The sequence below is a fragment of the Bombus vancouverensis genome, chromosome 11 (genome assembly GCF_051014615.1).
Source record: "Bombus vancouverensis nearcticus chromosome 11, iyBomVanc1_principal, whole genome shotgun sequence".
Lineage (NCBI taxonomy): Eukaryota > Metazoa > Arthropoda > Insecta > Hymenoptera > Apidae > Bombus > Bombus vancouverensis.
In genome coordinates, this window is record NC_134921.1 from 10,753,347 (window position 1) to 10,775,370 (window position 22,024).

The 22,024-nt window shown below is 45.4% G+C and overlaps 1 protein-coding gene across 2 annotated transcripts in view; it reads left to right on the forward strand.

Annotated features, from left to right (window-relative positions):
* Sp1 (transcription factor Sp8) overlaps nt 1-22,024 on the forward strand; it is a 77,863-nt gene that overhangs the window by 53,269 nt on the left and 2,570 nt on the right. The window contains exon 1 of one of the 2 annotated variants that reach the window (XM_033329959.2): nt 214-655. The exons of the other annotated variant lie outside the window; for it this stretch is intronic. Coding sequence (XP_033185850.2) covers nt 569-655 — 87 coding nt within the window. The 5' untranslated portion in view covers nt 214-568. Of the gene's footprint in view, nt 1-213; nt 656-22,024 lie in introns of those variants that run through there. 2 annotated transcript variants of the gene reach the window in all.

The following is a 22,024-nucleotide window of genomic DNA, read 5'->3' on the forward strand; positions in this document are numbered from 1 at the left end:
GCAGAGAAATGGGGAAAGAGAGAGAAGAGGAAAGAGTGGGAGGAAAATCGGTGGGGATAAATAAAGCGAAGAGGAAGCGGACACGGCACGGAGGCGGTCAGGGGCGGTAACTGGTTTTCCCTGGGTTCCGCCCAGCAAGCTCTGCCCCTTTTTTGCCCGGGGGCCGAAGTCCTGCTCGCTTCCCTACTACCATTCCCCTGTCTGGTCGGGGCAAAGCCGATCGGATAGCCGGCAGTCTGTCACGGGGCGAAGAACGGGAACCACGTTAACCGGTTTGCCCGACGCACCACGACGTTTCCGATCCACTCGCTTTTTTATCCAGCCGACGGCCGCGGACACTGCCTCCGAGGCCTGCGACTTTCCCAATCTTCCTTTCAACCAACGAATTCCAGTTTCGAATCATCGAACCGTCGGTGAACGCAAGTGAAGTGTGCATATTGGACAGAGAGAGACTCGATATCTGAGAGAAAGATAACGCCGAGGACCGCGTCGTTCGTCGAACTCGCCGAAGAACAGCAGACAGGATTCCGCGAATTGACGAGTATAGCCGTTGATACGCGTCAACGAGATGTTGACCGACATGACACCGGCTGCGGCTGGCCAACTTTACCCGCAGCTACAGTCGATCGCCAAGTCACCGGTGCACGGACATGTGGTGAGTCCTCGATCATCAATTTCATCGAGTTTCTTGCGCAGATAGTTGCTCGTTCGCCAAGCTTCCTGCCACGATCGTTGTGTTCAAATCAACGTTATTATTCCAAAATTCTCTCGCTACGATTGGTAACAAGCGGCGCAACCATCGAGACTTTCGGGCTCCCGATCGCTACTAAAAATAAGACGCCAAGATTAGAAGTTAACTAATGGTCAGATTTGTTCCGCGACGGTGGTCTTTAAAATGCAGGCCAGCCGTCAGAGGCAAGGGTAGCTGTCAACCTCTGATCTCCCTAAGGCAAGGTCAATTACTCAGCCTCCTTCCAGATAGGGATCTTAATCCGTTCAGGTAGACCACGAATCGTCGATCTCGCAAATCAGGTGCTACTGTTCGCCTTGTCACCTTCGTCAGAGCTCTTTCGGTGGACTAGCCGATAAAATCAAAGGTCCTGTTGGAAGATCGACCAAGCGGAGAATTAAGCGCACTTTAGACAACGCCGTCGGCATCGCCGCGAAACTTTGAACGCGACTCGGAATTTTATCTGACAGGGTGATCATCGTGTAATTTTCAATTTCGGCATCGATGGACCAGGCGCTTCAAGAGGCATCCAGCAAATTTTCGAGGGTTAGCTGCATCTTTTATGGCATAGGTACAGTGGACGCAGCGAAAAATACGAGCGACGTCTTGGTTGCACAGATGCTGGCCGTTTCCGCATCCGCATTGTCGCTTGTACGCAGCGAGCCTTTCCTCGATATTGTCCGGCAACTACCTGCAAGCATTATCAGCTCTGTAATCCGCCAGATTATCCGGGATAATCTGTCCTGTTTTGACAGAAGCAGCGATCTCCGTAACCGCGAGCTGTATCCGATAGAAACCGTTTCGAGCAGCTTTTGTGCCTTCTCTCTGGCACAACACGTGTTCCACTCTCTTCTCTCGGCTTTGGAACTTTTTATTTTATGACTCGGCAAGAAGGACGCCGTTGCTCCGCTGGCCTCGGCGAGATGATTTACGAGTCGATGTAAAAAAGTAATTAAATCCTCGGCATCGAAAAAGAGACGCGTACGAGCGTTAATTAAGTCAGCAGAAAAGTTTCCTGTCGGTGTGTCGTGCCGAAAATTAATCTCGGTGAAAAGTCTTGTGCGTCGCTCGTTCCAGCTCTCTTCCTGCTTCGTCTCGAAGTCCGCTTCGCTTATTTCGCTCGGTATACTTGGTATACCGCGATCTGATTTCCATAGCTCGCTGTGACTTTCGAAACGAGAGAGCACAGGTTCTCTTGGGTATTAAAACATCGATTCGCATTGCTATAACCGAGAACGCCGAGACAAATATAAAACTGCTCGACAAATACTCGCCGTCTCGTCGACGCGACGTTCAGAATGTTGCGACCAGTTTATTTTTCTCTTCGTCCCTTTGCTTTCGTTCGCGTTATTGAAGCACCCAATCCCAATGTATCGAGTATCCTTGATATAATAGTTCTTACGCAAGGTTCTCAGGGATCAAAGGGACTGGCCTTTACCTGTGCACCCAAGGAGCCAATTATTTGTCTGCTGCTCTTTGTGCACCAAGAGGATCCACTTGACAGGATGCGTGGGATGGTAACACGATACCTACTTCCTCTCGTCACTCGATCCTCGTAAACGGGGATACGTGACCAAGAATTTTCTCTTTCATACTTCTGTCGTTATCCTCCATGAACGTTTCCTTTCGTTCCTGTCACAATGATTTAAACGTTCGTGTTTAAATTGTCTGCTCTTAACAATAGTAGTATCGTTTACTGGCAAAAGTTCCTATCGAAACTTTTCATACCGCAACGCGATGGATTTTCATCGATTCTCGGCTAATTAATTAATCAGGCGACGATGGAACTTTCTCTCGTCAAGTATCTATGTTGAACTATAAGTAACGTAACTGGTGACTAAGTCGTACAAGACTTTATTTCGATACATACTACATTGATCGGCGAGCATTATCAAATATTCATCAACTAAACTCGCTGCACCCCGTCGCTATCCAATGCTACACATATTTCTTTCTAGTTGCTTGTGTACTTATTACTTATAAACCTTGTACAATCAGAGACTGGTCATTCTTATTCCTCGATTTGCAAAGGCGTATTACGCAAGTTCCTTTTTTCAAAAATAAACTGCTGCAATTATGGTATACATGGTTGTGGAACACGAGCAAAAATTCCCCAACGAAACGTCGGATTCGATCGCTAACCTTCCAAGTACTCGGGCGATCAAATTTTTATTACACGAATACGTGCGCGATTAACGTTCACGATTGACGTGAACTCGAGAAACGAATAATTTGTTTCCATAAATCGATCTGTTAAAACAAGACGACGCGAATAACGATACATTGGAAAAGGAATTTCAAAAATTAGCTCGTTTCTTTCTAGTTGCTTACGTACTTGTAACTGCTTTATAATAAAAAGCTGACCGCTTTTATCCCACTCCGATTTGCGAAGACGCGTTACATGGTTGTTTTCTTTTTAGAAAATAAAGTAGTACAATTAGAATACACGGAGGTTCCGCTCGAAAATCCTCGGCATGTCGCTCCACTTCACTTCCACGCTGGTAATCCGATAATCCGATTGGCAGGGTAAAAGTGTCCTTTTAAACGACGCCCCGTTGACATTTTCAAGGATGACAATGGACTGCGAACGGCCACGGTATACATCGTTCGTCGCAAAAATACGTCGTTCGTCGCGCTGGAGGGGATGAAAGCACGGCATGGCCTTTTTATGACCTAAGAGGATTTACCTGGAGCACCGGACGCGACGACGATGTCACCCTAATTTGTCTTTTCTGAGAACGAATTTTCCGTCGACCGGAAACTTCCATTCTTCGAGCGACCACAACGCTTGTCTTTGCTCGATATGGTTTTGCCCGATGACGAGCAGAAATGCTTGGTTTATATCACTGGAAGAAATAAAGATGACAGAAGGAGTCTCCCCTCGATGGAAAAAAAGGCTTCGTCGTTCATTGCTCGACGACAAAATCCCTTCGAAATGGCGTCACGCCTACCAAGCAATAGGCTTTGCCCGGGTTTAATGAATTATTTTTGTGGAGTACGTCGCGAGTTCCCGACGTGTAAACACCCTTTCGAAAACTCGTTCGTGTTGGTTGGAAACGCAGGGTCCGAAAGTGGCAGATGTTCGGGGTGACAACATGGCCGCCTGCTCGATGTGCACGTCTTGGAAAACCGTTTTTGCGTATGATCGATCAATTTCGTGGCCCTTGGGATGTCCTTTGTCGAGCCAAACATTCTTTTTCTTTCTTCCTTTCTTTCTTTCTTTTTTTTTTTTTTCCAAAGTTACGCGCTTGCGAACGGTTCTCGATAGTCATTGTGCGCGTTGCTCATGCAGTTTTCATCAGGTTTAACGACGTTGCCGAGCTGTTTAAAGCGAGTTCAACGAATTAGAGCGAATGCTTTTTCCACGGAAAAAGATTGCTGCAACTGGCCGAGCGGTTCTCAAAGGTACGAAGCGTAAGATATTCATTACGGTGCGCTCTCGGTTTTCATTAAACGGTCAAAGATGCAATTTCGTAGCCTCGGTTAGGGGGTGTGCTCACGGTAAAATGCACGTACGCAAGTTGGCTGGCATCGTTATCGTGGAAGGTTCGATAATTGAAAACCCTAGCCTCCCCTCGGCTTCGTTCGCGTACACGGTGTTCCTATTGCTCGCGCGAGCAGTACCTCGAATTATCGGTCATTATTCTCCGTACAGTACCGTCGTCGATGGAATTATTCATCAAATAGAAACGTAGAATTCCGCTTCGTATTTGAACTTTTCCACGAGTGAATGGGGCGATGGGGGGAGGGGCAGAGCGGAACAATTAAGAATGCAGTGAAACGGTCGGTTTCTTGCGAACGAGGACATTCTAAACACGAAAAGACGATTCGTGCGATCGGCTCGTGTGTGTCGTATGACGTGACGATAGAGCGCCGTGGTTCGAGGCTGCAATTTGGTAGAGAGATGCAGCCGGTGCGTGTGGGTTTACCGGCGCCCGCTTGTGAAGCCGCTCGTATGTGTGCGTTTTCCATCGACCATCATCGTATCGCTGGAAGGTTCGATAATTGAAAAGGCAAGACTTCTCTTCTCCGGGGTTGGTATCGTCGTTGTAAACAATATTCCTCGTAGAGCGCGCACGAGCCTTGAGATGGTACGTCGAATTACCGGCCATTATCGTGACGTATCATCGCAGCCAGCGTCATTCACCGGGACCATCATGGGAAAGATGAACAATACTCGATCTGGTCAACACCTCGAGGCCTTAACGTGCGCCACTCGACTAAAGTGGAAGACGATTATTAACGACTCGATTCTATTAACCCGACTACTTTCCTCCGCTAAACACAATGCAACATTTTTTCCACTGTGAAATTGCACGCTCCAATCGGTTCCTGCGCTTACCATCATTACGTTAGATATATCCTCTTACGCGGGGGGTTCCTACGAATTTTCTCTTAGCCTTTCTTTCTCTTCTTTTCTTTTTTTTTCTTTTCTTACGTCTTTCAATCGCCAATCATTATCGTACGCGCGTCAGCGCGCCGCGAACTGGCGCCCTTCTATTTCGCGTGGCAAACACCTCGAGGCTCTCGATCCGATCTCTCACCACGGATGGATCCACTAGGAAAAGAAGCGTGGCAACAGCAGGGAACCCCCGCAGGGGTGCCAAACCCCCGCGGAGTCGGAACCAAAATACCAAACGTTGGCTCGGCTGTCCACCGTGCTCGATGATTTATCGACTGCATATTATACGTGCCATGAAGCGCGAATTTTTTACACCAGCGCAATAGTATAGCCGTTTATCGAGTTCACGGTCAGAGCTCCAGAAATGATTTCTCGCTCGTTAACTATCCTTTTAGAGAACGCTTATCGCGTAATTTATTAGATAGATAATATCGTGGCAACGAAAGAAAGCCCTGTCATCCTTGATGTAACGCTAAATAACGATAATCCTACGATATAATGGTGGCTGTACGATATCTGACAACAAACTGGTACCCTGATAAAAATGTCGGAGAGTTAGCTTTTTATAAAAGACGCGTTGACTCGTTTTGCCGCGAGTAATTATCTCGAGTTCCAGTTCTATCCGCGCTCAACGCGGAGACAGGGAGGCCGCTTCTGGAAAGGCAGATTACCTCTCACGACCAGTATAGAGCAACGACCTTTTCCAAGGCCCGTAAAAAACTTCCGGTATACCCTGCACGAGAAACACAGCGGCGATTTTCCCTTTAGCAGATGCATATGACCGAGCTCGGAGTTCGTTCGCGCCTCGGAAGATCGCGTGTTGTTCGCGGCCGAAAGAGGAACCGGCGAGTTTTGAGCGATGCCTGGGATAATTGCCGCAGTTTACGCAGGAATGCCACCGAATCGATACCGAGTCGTCTCTCAGACTGCTAAAAAGAAATTGTAAAATTATGTATATTCCAATTGGACGTACGACGTAGACACGGATTTTGGCGAGGTCCGTACAGTACGTTCGAAAAGCTTCTGGTCTGATGATTTATTATTTCACGTTCCACGTAGACATCTCTCGATACTTTTCCGATGCTTGCCGAAAACTTCTTTTGGGATAGGAAAACTTCTTTTTTATCGACGTTAGAAATTGGAACGATTCGTTTTCAGCGAGAAGAAATATTTCTCTTTTCTTAAAGTCGCAAGTTCTCGGAATGAATTCCATCCGCAATTACTTTCAACCTGGAAAAGACGCAAGATTTGCAAGGTAACTGATTCATGAGATACGAATTGAAACGCTATTGGTTATGATCGTTATATCGCTTTAATTCCGATTAATATCACGTAACGTATCTCGGTGCGTAATAGTACAATTTACCTCCTCTCTAAACAGCATCGATCCACGAACGTTCTGAATACACCCTGTTTACATTATCGACCGGCATAGATATATACCGGAATAAAAATATCATAGATATTTCGTACATTCGTCTAGACGTCTGCAACGAGATAGTTCAGCTGTATCCAGCAGCATCCAGTTGTGCACGTCGTAAACAAGAAACGTCGTAAACGACAAATTATTGCAACATCGATTTGCTCGACTTTCATGGTACCTATTGCCTGGTGGTACATTGGAGCAAGTAGATTTCCAAACGTGTATCCACGATCAGACGTTGCGTAAGGACAAAACGCAGTAGTCGAACGAGCGAGGAAACCGGAATAGCGAACAGTCTCAACGAGATCGGCTCAATTTTCTTCATTTCGCTCTCCCCGCGTCCTTGCAAACGGGATAATTTGCATTTCGGTGCCTACGTCCGTATCGCTATCGCGTTCCTTCCCTACGGGAACGAATTATCCTCTTTCGACGCGTTGCATAACGAAACCCGCGTTTGTCCCGTTAGACGTACAGATTGGACGCTTCGTTAAACCGAACACGGAAACCCGCTGAATTTATGGGTAACCTTCCGAAAATAGCTCGGCCATTAAACACGGTGTCATTGATATTTCCTCTCCGAACGTAGTTACTTCGTTCACCCTTTTTCCCGCATTTGAAGAGGCTGCTGCGAATAACAAGGCAGCTAGATTTTTCAATAATTTAAACAAGCCGACAAAGAATCGATTTAAAATTAATCAGCATTAAATCATTTTTTTCAAGCGTAAGTTCGTAATTCATAGCGAACCGAACGTCTCAGACGCAAAATTGATCGATTCCGCTTTCGTGAATATCAATTTTATTGCCACAGATATACGATTAACGTCCAATTCCCAAGAAATAAACGATATACAATACCACAAATTTATCTTTTCTAAGAACGTGTAATAACGTGAGTTTCAAGGCAAGTTTTCAAAGTTACGTTCGTAGATTTATTTGTCAATTCGCGAAGTAAGATCAACATGGTATCTAAACGATTCAACTGATATTCGTAGTAGAAACTTGTGCACTTTTGAACACGAAACCCATACATTTTTCTCTTCCAATAAAAACAATCTGTTTAGCTTCCGTAAAACTTTCTTAACTTACCAGCTATCTTTAAAAGACGTGACACGCCTCTGCAATTAACCGTATCTATCATGACCACGTCTTTGCACCTAACGGATAGTTTTCGTTTTTAATTGCGTCAATTACGTACAACGCGTCATTAAAATCCCGCCGTTCATTCGTACAATTACCTTACAATCAATAAGAAAATCAACGAAACTGTGCTATACCGCGTTCCTTCCTCTGTTCTTCGTTTGAAAAACGCGATTCGTCAAATCGCTCGACCCACGCATGTAGACTCGAGAAGAGACTGTTACACCGACCATGAATTTTTATGGGGGGGAAACGGTTTCCGAGTTTCATGGGAATAAAGATGGCCATAAATCTTGCCAAAGAGCAACGCCTTTCTCTTTAAGAAACTGGATCGTCGTCGTCTCTCGTCGGTCGCGCGATTCGTACCTGCGACGAAGGTCAGCTCTAACGATCTCGAAACCGAACGAACCGTTCTCCGGTAATCTTCTGGTACTCGCGAGTACTTATACGTTCTGCTGCCTCGACCTGATGGTGTTTTCGTACGGACGATAATTTATTTACGAGTGACGGGGGTGAATATAGAGCAACCACAGCAGACTCCCACGGCTCGCTTGGCCACTAAATCGCGAAACAATAAATCTGAGAGCGGAGTCACCCTCTTTATGGGCCTCTTATACGGGGATGATGTCCTCAGGGGGTCGCCTAATATGTCACAGTCTGTTGCAGTACTCTCTGCTATCGTCGTGAACGAGGGTGGATCCGCGCAGGACCACGATTCCTGAGGGTTACGCCCGCGTGGGGTTAGATACGCTTCTAATGGACTGATTCAATAGCGACGATCTGATAAACTGATCCCGCGGTACACGCGTCTTCGACGATCGAATTAAACGGATCGCCGTTTTTCAATTCATTCATAATCAACACCCTCTGCGGTTTAGAATCAGATGGGTGAAGCTTGGATAATTTTCAATTCAGGCAGAAATAGTTCGATGAAAGTTGAGATTCAACGACGAGCAAACAATAGGATTTCTAATCAAATTGGCAAGATCTTCGTCGATCGAATTAAATTAACGACGTTGTATTAACCTGATAATTCATTTTCCACTCTTTTTCCATTACATCATCGAATTCTAGTTTTCGATATTGTAACTACGAAAAAGAATTCTTGAGAATTCCTTCCATTTGAATACTTCAATTTTAGGAAATTTAAAGGAACCGAAGTACCTATAGCGTTATAGTAAACTATTGTTTGGTATCTAACGGGTTAAAGAGGGTTAAACTCGTAAAGTTCGAGTAATTTTCAACGGGGCGAATAGTTAGGTTTAACGACGGGCAAATAACAGAACTGTTCACCGAATCGTCAAGGTTGTTTCGCAAATTTTCCATGGCACGAGTACGTGGCAAATTAAAGCAGCGATCGTATCGCCGCGAGATTACGTGATCCTCGGAGTTTTGTCACGCGTTTATGCCTCTTTCATCCCGTGTAACTCCTTTTTAATAAGCCATCGTCCAGCAGAGTCTAAACAAGAGCAGTCTGCGTGCTTCCGTGGAACTCAACGGACTGTTTAAGTTAGAAACGATCGGGCTTCGTGTAACACGTTTGCCGTAGAACAACCGCTATCGGCCGGGAAATCGCGATCATTACAAACGAAACATGACAGCTGAAAAGTTATTATAATCTTTGGCGGTCGGGTTAACACTGGTCGATTTGCATAATCTCGGTACGTGGTGTGGCCGAGCCGAGGAAAAGCTTCTCCTCGGTATAGAGGCATGCACGCGCTTGCGTACGTCGTGAATTTACGATATGAAAGCACGATGAAGCTATAAATCGCGCGGGCTCTCGTAGAAGACACGCGAACCAATTTACCCGAGATCCGGCTGAACGCATCGTTTCGTCGATAATCGCACGCCCAACCGATATTCTCGCGACACCAAACCCGTGTATCAATTTTCAACGCATGCGAAATCTTTGCCAATTATCGCAAAGACGCCATTTCCTTTAACGCAAACGTTGATTAATGCGCGCCTCCCAGAACCAGATATCGCGGCCATTTATCAATCATTTCTATTATGCGGCATTCAAAGCATTCGGGAAAAACGAATACGAGCTTCTTACAAGCTAAACCGATCAACCGCGTTCTTTATGAACTCGTCAATTTCATTATCCAAGCACACATATAATGATATTTTGAAAAACAAATTTCTAGAAATTTATTTAACTCGAGGTTATACTTTTACGGATGGAAAACACGAACCGCAAACGACGTTCTTCCTTGTCTTGATGTCTGACGTTCTTTTTTTGTTATTTACACGCTGTATATCGAACATATCTGAGCAAACGATCTCGGACATCCTTTATTCAGAACAGCAACGAACTCTCAGCTGCAGGCAATAGAGAAAACGAAGACTCGATGTAGGTACACGGAAAAGATAGGAAAATTGGCTGGGTAAATTACGCGAACGTTTATCAAGCATGTCCACGCGGAGCAGGAAAATTAAACAGTCTCCGTGGTCCTCTTTAGCGGTTTCCAGCAACGCTCCGTCCACGTAATGTCTATAATCGTTACGCGTGTAATTCATAGCCGGAGAAAGCGCGCGTTTCGCGTCTCTTCGTACGGCGTGGTCGCTAGCCTAACTGTTCTTGATTTATCCTTACGAAGCAAATAATCGGATAGTGACTAACTTGTGTAAGTTTTCCATGGATTTCGAGCCGGAAGCATTCTATCGCAAGGTAAATACGATTAATACAAGCGATATAGCGAGGTTTCGTTATGAAATTATTAACAACATAGTCATTTACACGTAGTATCAAGTGAACAAGAAGAAGACGAACAAGCACATGCAATATTTCAGCGAAAAGACTCGAAATACAAACGAATGTGCGAGCAACCAGATTAGAAGAACTTTCGAGAAGAAACAATCTGATATTTTAGTAACAGCGATACCAATTTGCCAAGCTTAACGTTTCGCTTTATGAACTTACCGTATCTCTATGATCGAGCATACTTTCCGCGAAACAGCGCTACCAAGCACGGAGAGAATTCTATCCAGGAAGATCGCACGAGGGTTATTTACCTTGTCGAATTATTTGTAAGGCCGATCCGGCAACCGTTTACTTTTTGCGCAAAGCGTATTACAACCGCGTGGACGATGCGGCGGCGCCGAGATTGGATCCTCTCGAGCGGTTCGCTTTAGCAGCACCTGCGTCCGACGAGATGAACGGGTTCACGGTCTGCCAAAGGTGATTTAGTGGCAGTTTGTTGGCGTAGCGCCGTCAGTAACACTTCGGACAAGCCAGCAGTGTACGTGTATTACACGGGCCGCGCGTACACACGGATGTACTCTCGAGAGGATTCTGCTAAATTGCCTCGACCAGCCGCTTAACTCGCGCCACGTCGCTCTCTCAGGCTTCTTTCCAACCGTCAGACCGAAGGACGATTTTACGTCGCGGTTCTGTCGCGTGTCGACCCGCTCCACGCGAAAAGATGGACGCTGTCGACGCGAACGATGGTTATCGAGGACCCTCGACGAACGCGTATCGATTAACTCTTTCGATGGCTGTTTATTCCACACACAGCATTTTGAATACGCATGTAAGATGTTTGGCGCGTGAAGATCGTGGAAGATAAACGTGGATGGTTTTAATAGATATGCTAATGGTTTTTAACCATCGGGTAGCGATCAATTACTGTTAGTGACGTTCGAACTGGGAAAAGTATATTTTCTCGAATATAAATCATCGTTATTGATGGGTAAAGTCTGCGGTGTAAAGTTGACAGTTTACATTGATAAAGTGCTTTTATAAAGCGACGTTTATCTTTTTATCATAGATCGCGAGAGCAGAGTTATAGCTAACCAACGTTGTCGAACTCGTGTCCTTTGAAATTTCCAATAATTTGCTCGATCGGAACGTCTAAATACAAAAAGTTACGATTGATCGAAATTTCCGATAGGTGTTGAGAATTGTGGATCTTAATCGCCGAAATAAATATATAGGAACACTTAGATTACACTTGGAATTGATATCATAATAGTTTCAGATTTATTTAATATGTGATGTACAAAATCTTCGTCGATATACATTTGCGCGCCTCTCAGCACTCTGTCTCATCTTCTTATACCACACAGTACTAACGGAACAGTTGCATTCATCTGTTTTACGAGACGCTGTGCACGCACATACTTCCACACACTCGTACTCGTATATGTGTGTCACTACTACGCGGCTGATCTAGTGTAGCACACAAAATTACACGTATCTCAATAATAGGAAATCAGTTTTTCCGAATATCTCCTTAAACGCGCGACGTGGTTCCGAGAAGCTTCGATAGAAACCATAATCCATCTAATACGAGCAATTTCCCTTTGATTCGACGTATCTGTCTCGTTAAAGCGTTTCCAAAAATTCGGACGTTTCTCGTGACGAGGGGACGAAATTGGCAAAGCCACCGTGAGGACAGGTGCGCGACCATCGATTCGTGTAATCGACACGCGACCACTACCTTACATAGTCTTTATTCCTTTGACGAAGCGGAAGGCGCCCGTTTCATTCGTATCTCGGTTAACTGTGGAAAAAGAGTGGAAAGAGTCGTTGTTCTTGGTCGTTGAAAGACAGTCACTGACGCTGAAACAGTGGACGAGCAACTGTATCGTCCAGGTCCATTTAGATTTAGCCAGCGTTAGGTGTTTACGAGTTTTTAATTGAACGTAAATATTCGCAGGTGCAGCTGGTGGAACCGCTCCACAGCTCGTCCACGGATCTCCGCCGCAATTACGAACCAACTTGCGTATATATACGTATATATGTATATCGAGCGTATCTTGCTTTCAATGTAAGCTTTCGTCGTAAAAGGAGCACTTAGGTTGTTAGAAGTATGCCGCTCGGTGTAAATTTATCGGCTCGCGCGTTCGCTCGTTGGCGAATTTCGCCAAGTACCGTTCGCCTTCTTGGTCCCTGCGCCTCTCGTAAAACGCTGCGCGACTAAATTACGACGGGCACTAGCTGCCTAAGACCTGTATCAACCGGCGTTTCGCGAATACCGCGAATAAATAATATCGAGCTCGCGCAGGTGAGAGCCGCGTGTGTGGCCACCTGAAAGAAGCCTGCCTTGTTCCATCCTCTTCTCGCGATTCAACCCCTTATTCTCGAACGATTGATGCTGCAAAAGCGACGTAAATAGCGAAGGGCCATTTTCACCTACCGGAGATTCCACGTAAGCATCGTGGAAAATAACGTTTCGTACCAAGTTTTCATTGTATATTGGTACAAATCAATTTAATGAAGTTTGAGAAAATATAAGGAGTAATCGTCGTTCTTCAAATAAGATACTTAGTTTCATGTGCAATGGTATCAGAAAAATTCTGACAACCCAATCACGTTCCTAATGTTTTCTAATGTTCCTAATATATCGGTATCGTAAGTTTTACTATCGCTATTAATATTACATGTAGTCTAAATATATTATATAGCCTAGTACAAGTTTCACTAGCAGTATCATTACGCTTCGCGTAATCTTCCTGTTCACCGCGACGCTCTTTATTCTCGCAAAATAGCAGGATCGTTGATTCATGAACAATGAAAGTTCAACGCTTTAATCGTTAATCCGGCATATAACCTGGAGCAGCGTGTAAACGTCGATTGTATCAATCTCAGAGGTCGTAGGGCGATACAAAGGCTCCATCGTCAGGGCGTTCGGTGACAGGCGATACAAAACCATCGTATTCTGAACGATGGTCGAACGATAGGTCCGTCAAAAGGTTCATCCATCAGTCGCACGTCGTATCGTAGTTGTCGAAGACTGATGATTCCCGCCAGATGTTGCGCGACATAGCACAGCCTTGGATAGACCCTTGCATGAAACGTTTCGCAGGTTTCGTGGGTCCATCGAAACCCTATCAAAATCCTGGTTCAACCGGTGGATCATTTAAATGCTAATATTCGGTTAATTTATCGTTCGTACGATTGCCCTTCTCTGCTGCGCGGTGACGCTACTTACTTAAACTTTCGTAATTGAAAGAAAGCCGCCGACTAGGACCACCGTGGCAGTGCTGGTGATAAAACGTGGAATATACGGGAACGAGAAGCTCTCGGAAGGCTGATCTAGGAGCCGAATAATATATCGAACGATCGGCCACGCTGGCCTACCTGGCCGAACAATAAACACGACTATCCGACCCCGCCCCTCGCGCGACTCTGGACGCGAGCGCGAAAGATCCTCGGACAAATGGCGTGGAAAATATTGTCGTTATAGCCGGGCCACTTTGAAATATAGGCGGACCGACTTCTACGAGATGACTGGACGCGACATCGATTAAGGCAGAGGTTGCCGTTTCCTAAGTTGGATGGAAATTAACAGCGGTCCCTCAGGCTGTTGGTTTCTTGAACGAGTCGCGATTTCTGTCTTGATTCGATGGTTTCCGTTATGGCTTTTATAATATGTACACCCCCATGTGCACATAAGTATTAGGATATTTAGAAGATGAGGTAAGCTTGTAATATCATTAGGAAGTTATTTCAGTATAATTAAGGACCTTTGAGAATTACCATCTTGTTCCAAGACTTAGATTAATTCATTATCGGTGTCGTTTGTTTGCCAGGAATAAATATTTCCAAGGCGTTTTATATTTATAGTGCTTCAAAGCGCGAGAAATCTTCATGAGGATATTGTACAGAGAAAAGTGAAAACAAAACGTAGGAATAAACGATAGATAGCAAACGGGGAAGTACTCTGCTCGTTGATGTAAAATTCGTTTCCGTATCTCCTATAAAAAAAAAAAAAGAAAAAGGAGAGCAAACGACGAGGAAAAAGAAAAAAAGAAACGTAGGGAATCTTTAATATCCTCGTAACGTTAATTTAGTCGAACATTGAAGCTGGCTCCTCGAGCAAATGTAAAGTTTTACGTTCGTCAGTCCTTTAGAACGGTCAGTTAAGTTTTGCTTGCGCAAGAGGCGAGCATCGCCTCGAATAGGAGAAGGGTGAAACTGGCCGTAGACACGGAGGAAATGAAAGACGTTCAAAACGGGTCACCTTTCCGAAATTAGAAGCGTTCTAAAATGAGTAAACGACTAGCCGGGCGATAGATCGGACACTTGGCCGCTAATTGGCTGCAGAATTTTATGTACCACTAAATTACTCGATGCAAATGCGATGACTTCCGTCCCCCAGATCCCAGAGATATTCCAGAAGCACGCGCAACAACACGCCGCTTCCCGTAACAGATTTACGCCAGCCTCATTATCCTAATGAAGACGTAACGTCTGAAAAACGAGCCGCGATTTTTGTCGAAAAGCAATTGCTCTATCGACAAAATGTAAAGTTTTAATCGCGCAACGTTTAATATCACGCGTCCCTTTTGTTTCACTGTTTGGATCCGTTTGCTGATTGTTCGATTTACCGACAGTTTCACGAAAACTCGACGTAAGTAATCAAAATCCGTTTCAATGGATTATTGACTTCGATATCGAATCGATTAAAACCCGTGGACCTCGATCCCATCTCCAGAGCGGGGAAAATCGAGAGGATCGATGCTTCTCGTGTTTTTTGATGACATTTAGTACGATCATTTTCTCGTTTCCTCTCGGAGACCGAAGTCAATTCGATTATACAGAGGAAGGAACGCTGTCAGCGGGAAGCTATTGCCTTGGACTTCGGCTCCGCTTTAATCTGTCGTCGAGTTAACACGAACCGGGCGCGAGTCCAAGAGGATCGAAGCTACCGACGCAAAATCGCTGGGTACCGGAGGCGATAAAGCGTTTAGGGCGGTCAAACATACTCCGTTTCTTCGTCAAACGTATACTCGGCCGAGGATAAACGGCGTTAACTGGCTACGAATTATAACAAACTTGTAGTGCGCGATTAATATTCCGAACAGCGACGGGTGACAGATTTACGAGTGTTAATGAATCGGTAGCCTGGCCATTTTTCTCCCTGTCGTTTCTCTTCTCTGCGCTCACCGACCGATTTCGATCGTGGCAACGTTCTCTGAGACTTTCGCTCCCTTTGCTGCGCTGCCCTTTGGTTACGTGGGTGCCCCGTTCTATACCCGGAAATCATTAGGTCCAAGGGCAATTTGAAATTTGTCGAGGGCCTATACGGAGGCCAAAAAACTCGGTGGCGAGCAACAACACGATGGAAGAGAAAAAAGCGAGGAAGAAGTAGAAGAAGAAGCAGCCTTCTCTCTGTGTTCCCTCCGGTCGCTCGATAGCCGAATAAATTTGGGCAGCTCCCTGTTTTGGCCCCGGGCCACGGTTACAGCGAGGTAGACTTTTTCGGATATACGATCGGACCTTTCGTAACGCGCGGCGCGCACATCGGACAGACGAGGGACGCCGCGACCAGGGACGAAGGGCGAAACAGAGATAGCCGAGTCGCTCTCTCACGATGGATTTAATTAAAAAACATAATTTAGAAGGGAGGGTAACAGGTAGCTGCCGCCTGGTGGGAACTAACGGAGACTCTTCTTGGTCGCGGTGCAGCCTTGGTTACTCATGAATAAAATTATTAATCCCGTCTCCCGACCAAAGTTTCTATCGTGTCCGATGAGCTTCTCTATGTTTCGTTTCCCAATAGCCGTGCAACAACGTCCACGAAACCTGATTCCACGATGTCCGATCATGGAAATTTACCCTCTTTCGAATTCTCTGAAGTAGACTAGCACGATCCGCCATAGTGAATCTACCGTAGTACATAAATTTCTTCCCTTAACTTTAACGTAAGGTATAGAGAATCGCCACTGACACGCGATCAATTACGAAGGAATTTGTTCTAAAAAATTCATTCGGACTGCGAGATGTAAGAGCCGCTTGAAAATCAAACACGCGAATCTCATCGATTTCGATCGATCAAAAATAATTCTACTTAATTCTACTTAAATTCCCCTTTACGTATCGGTAAACGTATAAACGTGTAAAAGACGTACGAATTTCTAGTTAACGTTAAAGAAATAGAATAAAAGAGGAAAAAAGGACTGCAAAATCTTCAAAAATAATGAAATAATTTCTCGTTCGGTCGATATGTACACGTAAACAGCACTAAATATGTACAGTGGTTCACATTTTGCAACGAAGAATTCTTCTAAAAGTTTCTACGTTTTATTTTCATAGTATCGATACCGAGTGTTATATAAATAATATTCGTGCAATCTCGTCGATCGATAAATACACAGTTGAGGACTCTTGAGAAATCGAATCGGAGAGAACAACGGTGTTTTCGCGATGGAGAACACCATCCGCGAAGCAAATAGTGTGTAGGAAGGAATAATAAGTTCTCCGCGCTCGTAGAAGGGTTCGAAAGCGGTAGCGGCGTTTTATCGGGTGAAGTCTGCGTGTCGGAGCAGTTGCATGCGGAGGCCGATAAACAAATAATTAGCATTAGAAACGAGGCACGATATCATGGCGATCTCTCAGCTCGCCACGTATCCCAAAGGGACGCGTCGAGCCGAACCAGAGCTGTAACGACGCCGTTTACCGCCATCAACCGCTGTATTCGTGGTCCGTACACGTTCATCTTTTTTTCCTCCTGTTGGCCGGAGGAAGCAATTAACAGAAAATATGAAAATCTGGCGAACGACGTCGGTCGCAAGCGCGCGTACGCGTCTCGTTTTAATTTAATCTCTCGCGGTCGCTTTTACTGCCGCGCCAAGTTGTTACGGAAGAGCTTATTTTTACAACCCCGCGCCAAGCTGCTTTTATAGGAACCAGATCGATATTAAGATTGCGTAGCAGTCCGTTTCCCATGGCGGAGCATAGCACAGAAGCGAATCGCTTGTGAAACTTTACTGCGCGGTTTATGAGTACTATTTCGCGAGCGAGATATCAGTCCAACTGCCAGCAAACGAAGATAAGTAGCGACACTCGGAATTCATCGAGATTCGAGAGGAAACTCGAAACTATACGCTAGTTTTCTGACTCGAGTTCGAAACTCTCGGCATTCGAGTGAGCTGTAGTTCGGATAAATAATTTACGATATCGTGGCGATGTAAAATTATTTTTATGCACCTAACGATAATACTGTTGAATTTGTACTTAACTTGGATGTATTTTACCAGGTTAAGCTTCTTAATAAAGTAAAATAAAAATTTAACCACGTATTATAGTTCGAATGGCATCACGCGCCGATACAAAATCCCGATGGATCGAGCGTTCCTCTAATAATCTGGAACGAATACCGCGATTCGTAGGAAATGGGAAGATCCTACGGTATTGTCGGTATTGATAGCCTAATACTCGTAAAAACCAGACGAGGAAAACATGACAAGTTTACTTTTGTGAATCTTCCCACTTCTACGATACTTAGTGGTTTAATACGAAATAGAAGTAGTTTAATACGAAACAATCGAAGGAGGAAATAATTTGATAGATCTGGGATTTGGTAATTGCTGTTCTATAGAAAATGACCAATACGTCTTATCGTATTTTCCTATTTTCATAGTCTACGCTTATTTACGTCGTTGAGAAACTCTCGAAATCTGCGATTCGGAAAAACGAGCGTACCGTTTGGACGATCTCTCTAAAGAGAAACGCAGGTGGATCCAATCAGAAGCAGCTCGAGGCAGGTGCCAGTGAGGAGCCGGTGGTCAATGCCTCTCGAAAACGACCGACGCTTTTTACACGGAAACCAGCGAACACCGCCGACTAATTTCGCGTCCAGCTCTATTACCGGCCCTTCTTTTTCGTTTTTCTTTTTTTTTTTTTATTTTTTTGCCTCGATACTTTAATTGTCTTTTCGGGATAAGAGAAAGAATCGTGTCGTTTCGATCGGAAATATACGAATCCTTTGGAAATGTATTTGGATAGTAGAACCAAAAACGTCTCCATTTGTGGTTTGATGAGGAGAGAGGGAAAGAAGGTTGACGCGTAGACGTCGGATGCGGTTTGCCACACGCCCAGTTGCTTCGACACCCTACGGTTTACCGGGTTCGCACCCTCGCTTCGGCCGACCGTTGTGCGAACCCCGCGTTCAGCTGTCGCGTGGCTCTTGCTTTCGCTCTGACACCCACCGGTTCCGTTTTGTTTCAGCCGTTCACCAACCCTGTCGCTTTCTCTTTACGTCGTCTATAGCCGAACGATTGACTCTTTTCTTCTATACCTTCAATTATGCGTGAGAATGTTAGAATTGGAATACAATCGCTGGTCATTGATTTTGGATCACGTAAAACGCTTATCCTCTGATAATCTACGCATCTCTATACATTTCTATGGCTTCAATTGTTAATAACGTAATATTCTAAATGGCAAATTGTCTGTGACTGATCGAATTATTATTTGATACATGGACTCGCGCAATTTATTATCGTATGCGACACCGTGGTATTTCTATCGTTTCTTCGAAGAACATTCCCGTGCTTATTTCCTGTAATTAGACAATTCATGCAACTCGAACGTTATGCAAAATCTATCAAACCCGATAACATCGTTTGCTTACTCATCCTTCTTCGTTATATTAGGTTGCCCGAAAAGTTTCTTTCGTTTCATAAGGTGATAATAAACGAACAACAATTTCTGTTTTATATTATCTTATTGAATTAGGTGTGATCCATTTCGTTCTATTTCTATTATTATGTTCGTGCATAATTCAATAAACTAATATAAAACATCGTGCGTCTATTATTTCCTTATAAAACGAAAGAAACTTTTCGGACAACCTAATATTATCGTTCGATGATTCGAAATCAATTTTTATCAGAAATTCCAAGCGACTGATAAAGTGACGAGAACGTAGAACGTACGATACCAGGCCATATCTGCAAGAACATAAACTATGATCTCTAGACAAGAAAAACATAAATGTAATTATTAAAATTAAAATTATTATATATTACGTTATATAAAAAATAGCGTGTTCAGCGTGTTCCAGCGTGTTCAACTGCACCAAAGAACTTGGAAATGTCAAAAATTCTACATTAGTATCGACTCCTAAAATCTCTCGAGCTCGTCTACTCCAGGATATCGATGAATCTCTTCGAACACGTGATGAATTCCTTTCGTTACACACGTCGAGCCAATTCGACGCGCCGTCCCCTGTTCACTCGAACGTAAGATTCGCGCGAGAAACATCGACAAAGTCGATTCGTCTACACTGTACGGCAAACGTACCGACAAATTCTTCGTTCCCTTGGCACTCTACTTTCCTGTTTCCTCGAAACGTTTGACCCGCTCATTGTCGGAACTTTACGACGACCTGCATCTTCGAAAGGACTCGGCTGGTGTTACGTAGTTCTCGGAAGATTGCCAGCCAAGAGAGGCGAGGAAGAAGGGAGACGACGATGCTGCCTGGTTTTAATTTATGCGCGGCACAGCCGAAGGCGTTATTAGTCCTAGCTGGCTAGGATGGGCGTGACGTCACGCGGCTAAAACAAAGGATTCTAGCCGTGCCCAACCTACGATGGCTCTCTTTCAACTGTGCCGACAGCAGGCCGCGAACCTGAGACGGATCTCGCTCGCAATCCCGCGCTTTCGGTCTTATGCAGACGAGCGATTCTTCTCTCGCGCGTTGACGCTGCGCGAAAGTGGAATTTTTCCTTTCGACGCTATACTACGATAATTGTAAGTTGCAAAGTTGATTTTTACGTGAAAATAGCATGGAACAGGCGATCGAATTTCTGTAAAAATCCTCCGTTCAACGATAACGAGACTGTGGACTTTTATGCGTTTGTGGGAGATTTGGCGGTTCCAAGTTGCATACAAAAGTATGCGAAATATCGAAAGCGTGGTGCTCGTTACGATACCTAGCAGGTAAAGCAAGCTTCTGCTTAGACTTCGTTTCTCGAATCATATTCGTAAAAATGTGACCGAAAGAAACGTCCGACCGGCGAGCAACGAAAACGCGGCAAATCTCGTTCATTTACGATCGTCGTACGTGAGACTTTATCGCTTCTTTCGTTGCCACGATTCTACGATTCGTTCTTTCTATTCGCCTCACCCGTAAAGCTGTCTAATACGAGTCGCTGGAGTTCGCTAGAGCAAACGAAAACGTGGGCGCGCGAGCCTATGTCGCCTGCGTGCGTAACATGCATAAAACATAAACGATTGGCGAAGAATCGCGACGATCGAAAGACGACAGGTATAAGCGGAGACGAGCGAGCGTGTATCGGCGACTGGAAGGCGCCTCGCGCTCGTGCATTGCTAGCACGAAATAACGATTGCTTTTCGTTCTGCGCGATATAATTACAGACCGGTGTGCCAGTTAATATCGTCCTAATCGATAAGCCTATTAACGCGCTTTACGCGTTCTCGTTGATCTGCTATCACAACGATCATCCACCACGATATCATCCACTCTTCAAGATAAGAAGTCTGACATCGCGAGCAGATCGATTTGACAGGCGTTGACGCGATATACATGCATCGTATCGGAAACTCGCGACCTAAACAGCGGAGACTACATTATCCGGTGTAAGTGGAACGAGCATTTTCTCTACAGCGGTCGCGGAATGAGCGAGGATATAGAGTGAAGAAAGGAAGGCAGAGCAGGCTAATTGAGAGACGTCGTTGTCTCCACCAGGCCACTGTCATATCGTTCCGCCGGATCAATACGTAGCCTGCCTACAACCTGCACTCACGAAGCTCGAAGAGGGCGTGGCTCGTACACCACCGGCCGAGAGATACTCTCTCCCCTTCATCCTCCTACTTCCCTCTCTTTGACTCGTCCTCTCCTCTCTCTCTCTCTCCCTCTCTCTGGTACCTCTTCCTTCTTCAACCAGCTTTCTCACCCCACAGCAGCAAAGAGCCGAAAGGACGAGGTCGTCTTCCACCCCCGTTGCGGCGAAACCGCGGCGAGCAAGCGCCAAAGTTCGTCGCCACCTTGCTATTCGTCGACGCTTCGAAACGAGAGCCATCGCGTTCTCGACTCTCCCTTTTCCAGGATTGTCCTCCGATAACGCTGGGGATTAGGGGGCCGACGAGAAGCTTCGGATGGAAATTTTGAAACGACGCTAACGAGGCTCGATACACCAGCTCCGTCAAAGAGTTCCGACAGGGTGAAAGAGTCGACGACCCGAGCCAGAACGACTCCGAGATTTTTTTAAAGAGCGGAACAGGAAAGGAGCTCGCCGTTGACCGCAACCGTGGTTATTACCCTGGCAACCTTGCCCGAAGTTACAGCACGGGGTGACCACGGATTGGTAGAGCTCTCTCTCTCTCTCTCTCTCTCTCTCTGTCTCTCTGTCTCTGTCTCTGTCACGGTGTTGCTCTTTGTCTGGATCGTCGAAGGGTGCGCGCACCCGTTGTCTTTGGTCGGTGTTGGTGCAAGGTTTGAACCGCGTGGGGGCGTGTCGCCTCGATGGCGCCGGCTGCTAATGGCTGCGCGGCCCGCCAGACTTTAATTTCCTGCCGCTTCCGCGGACCCTTTGCCTTTACCTTTCCACGTCCGAATCCGCTTCGGACCCTCGCCAG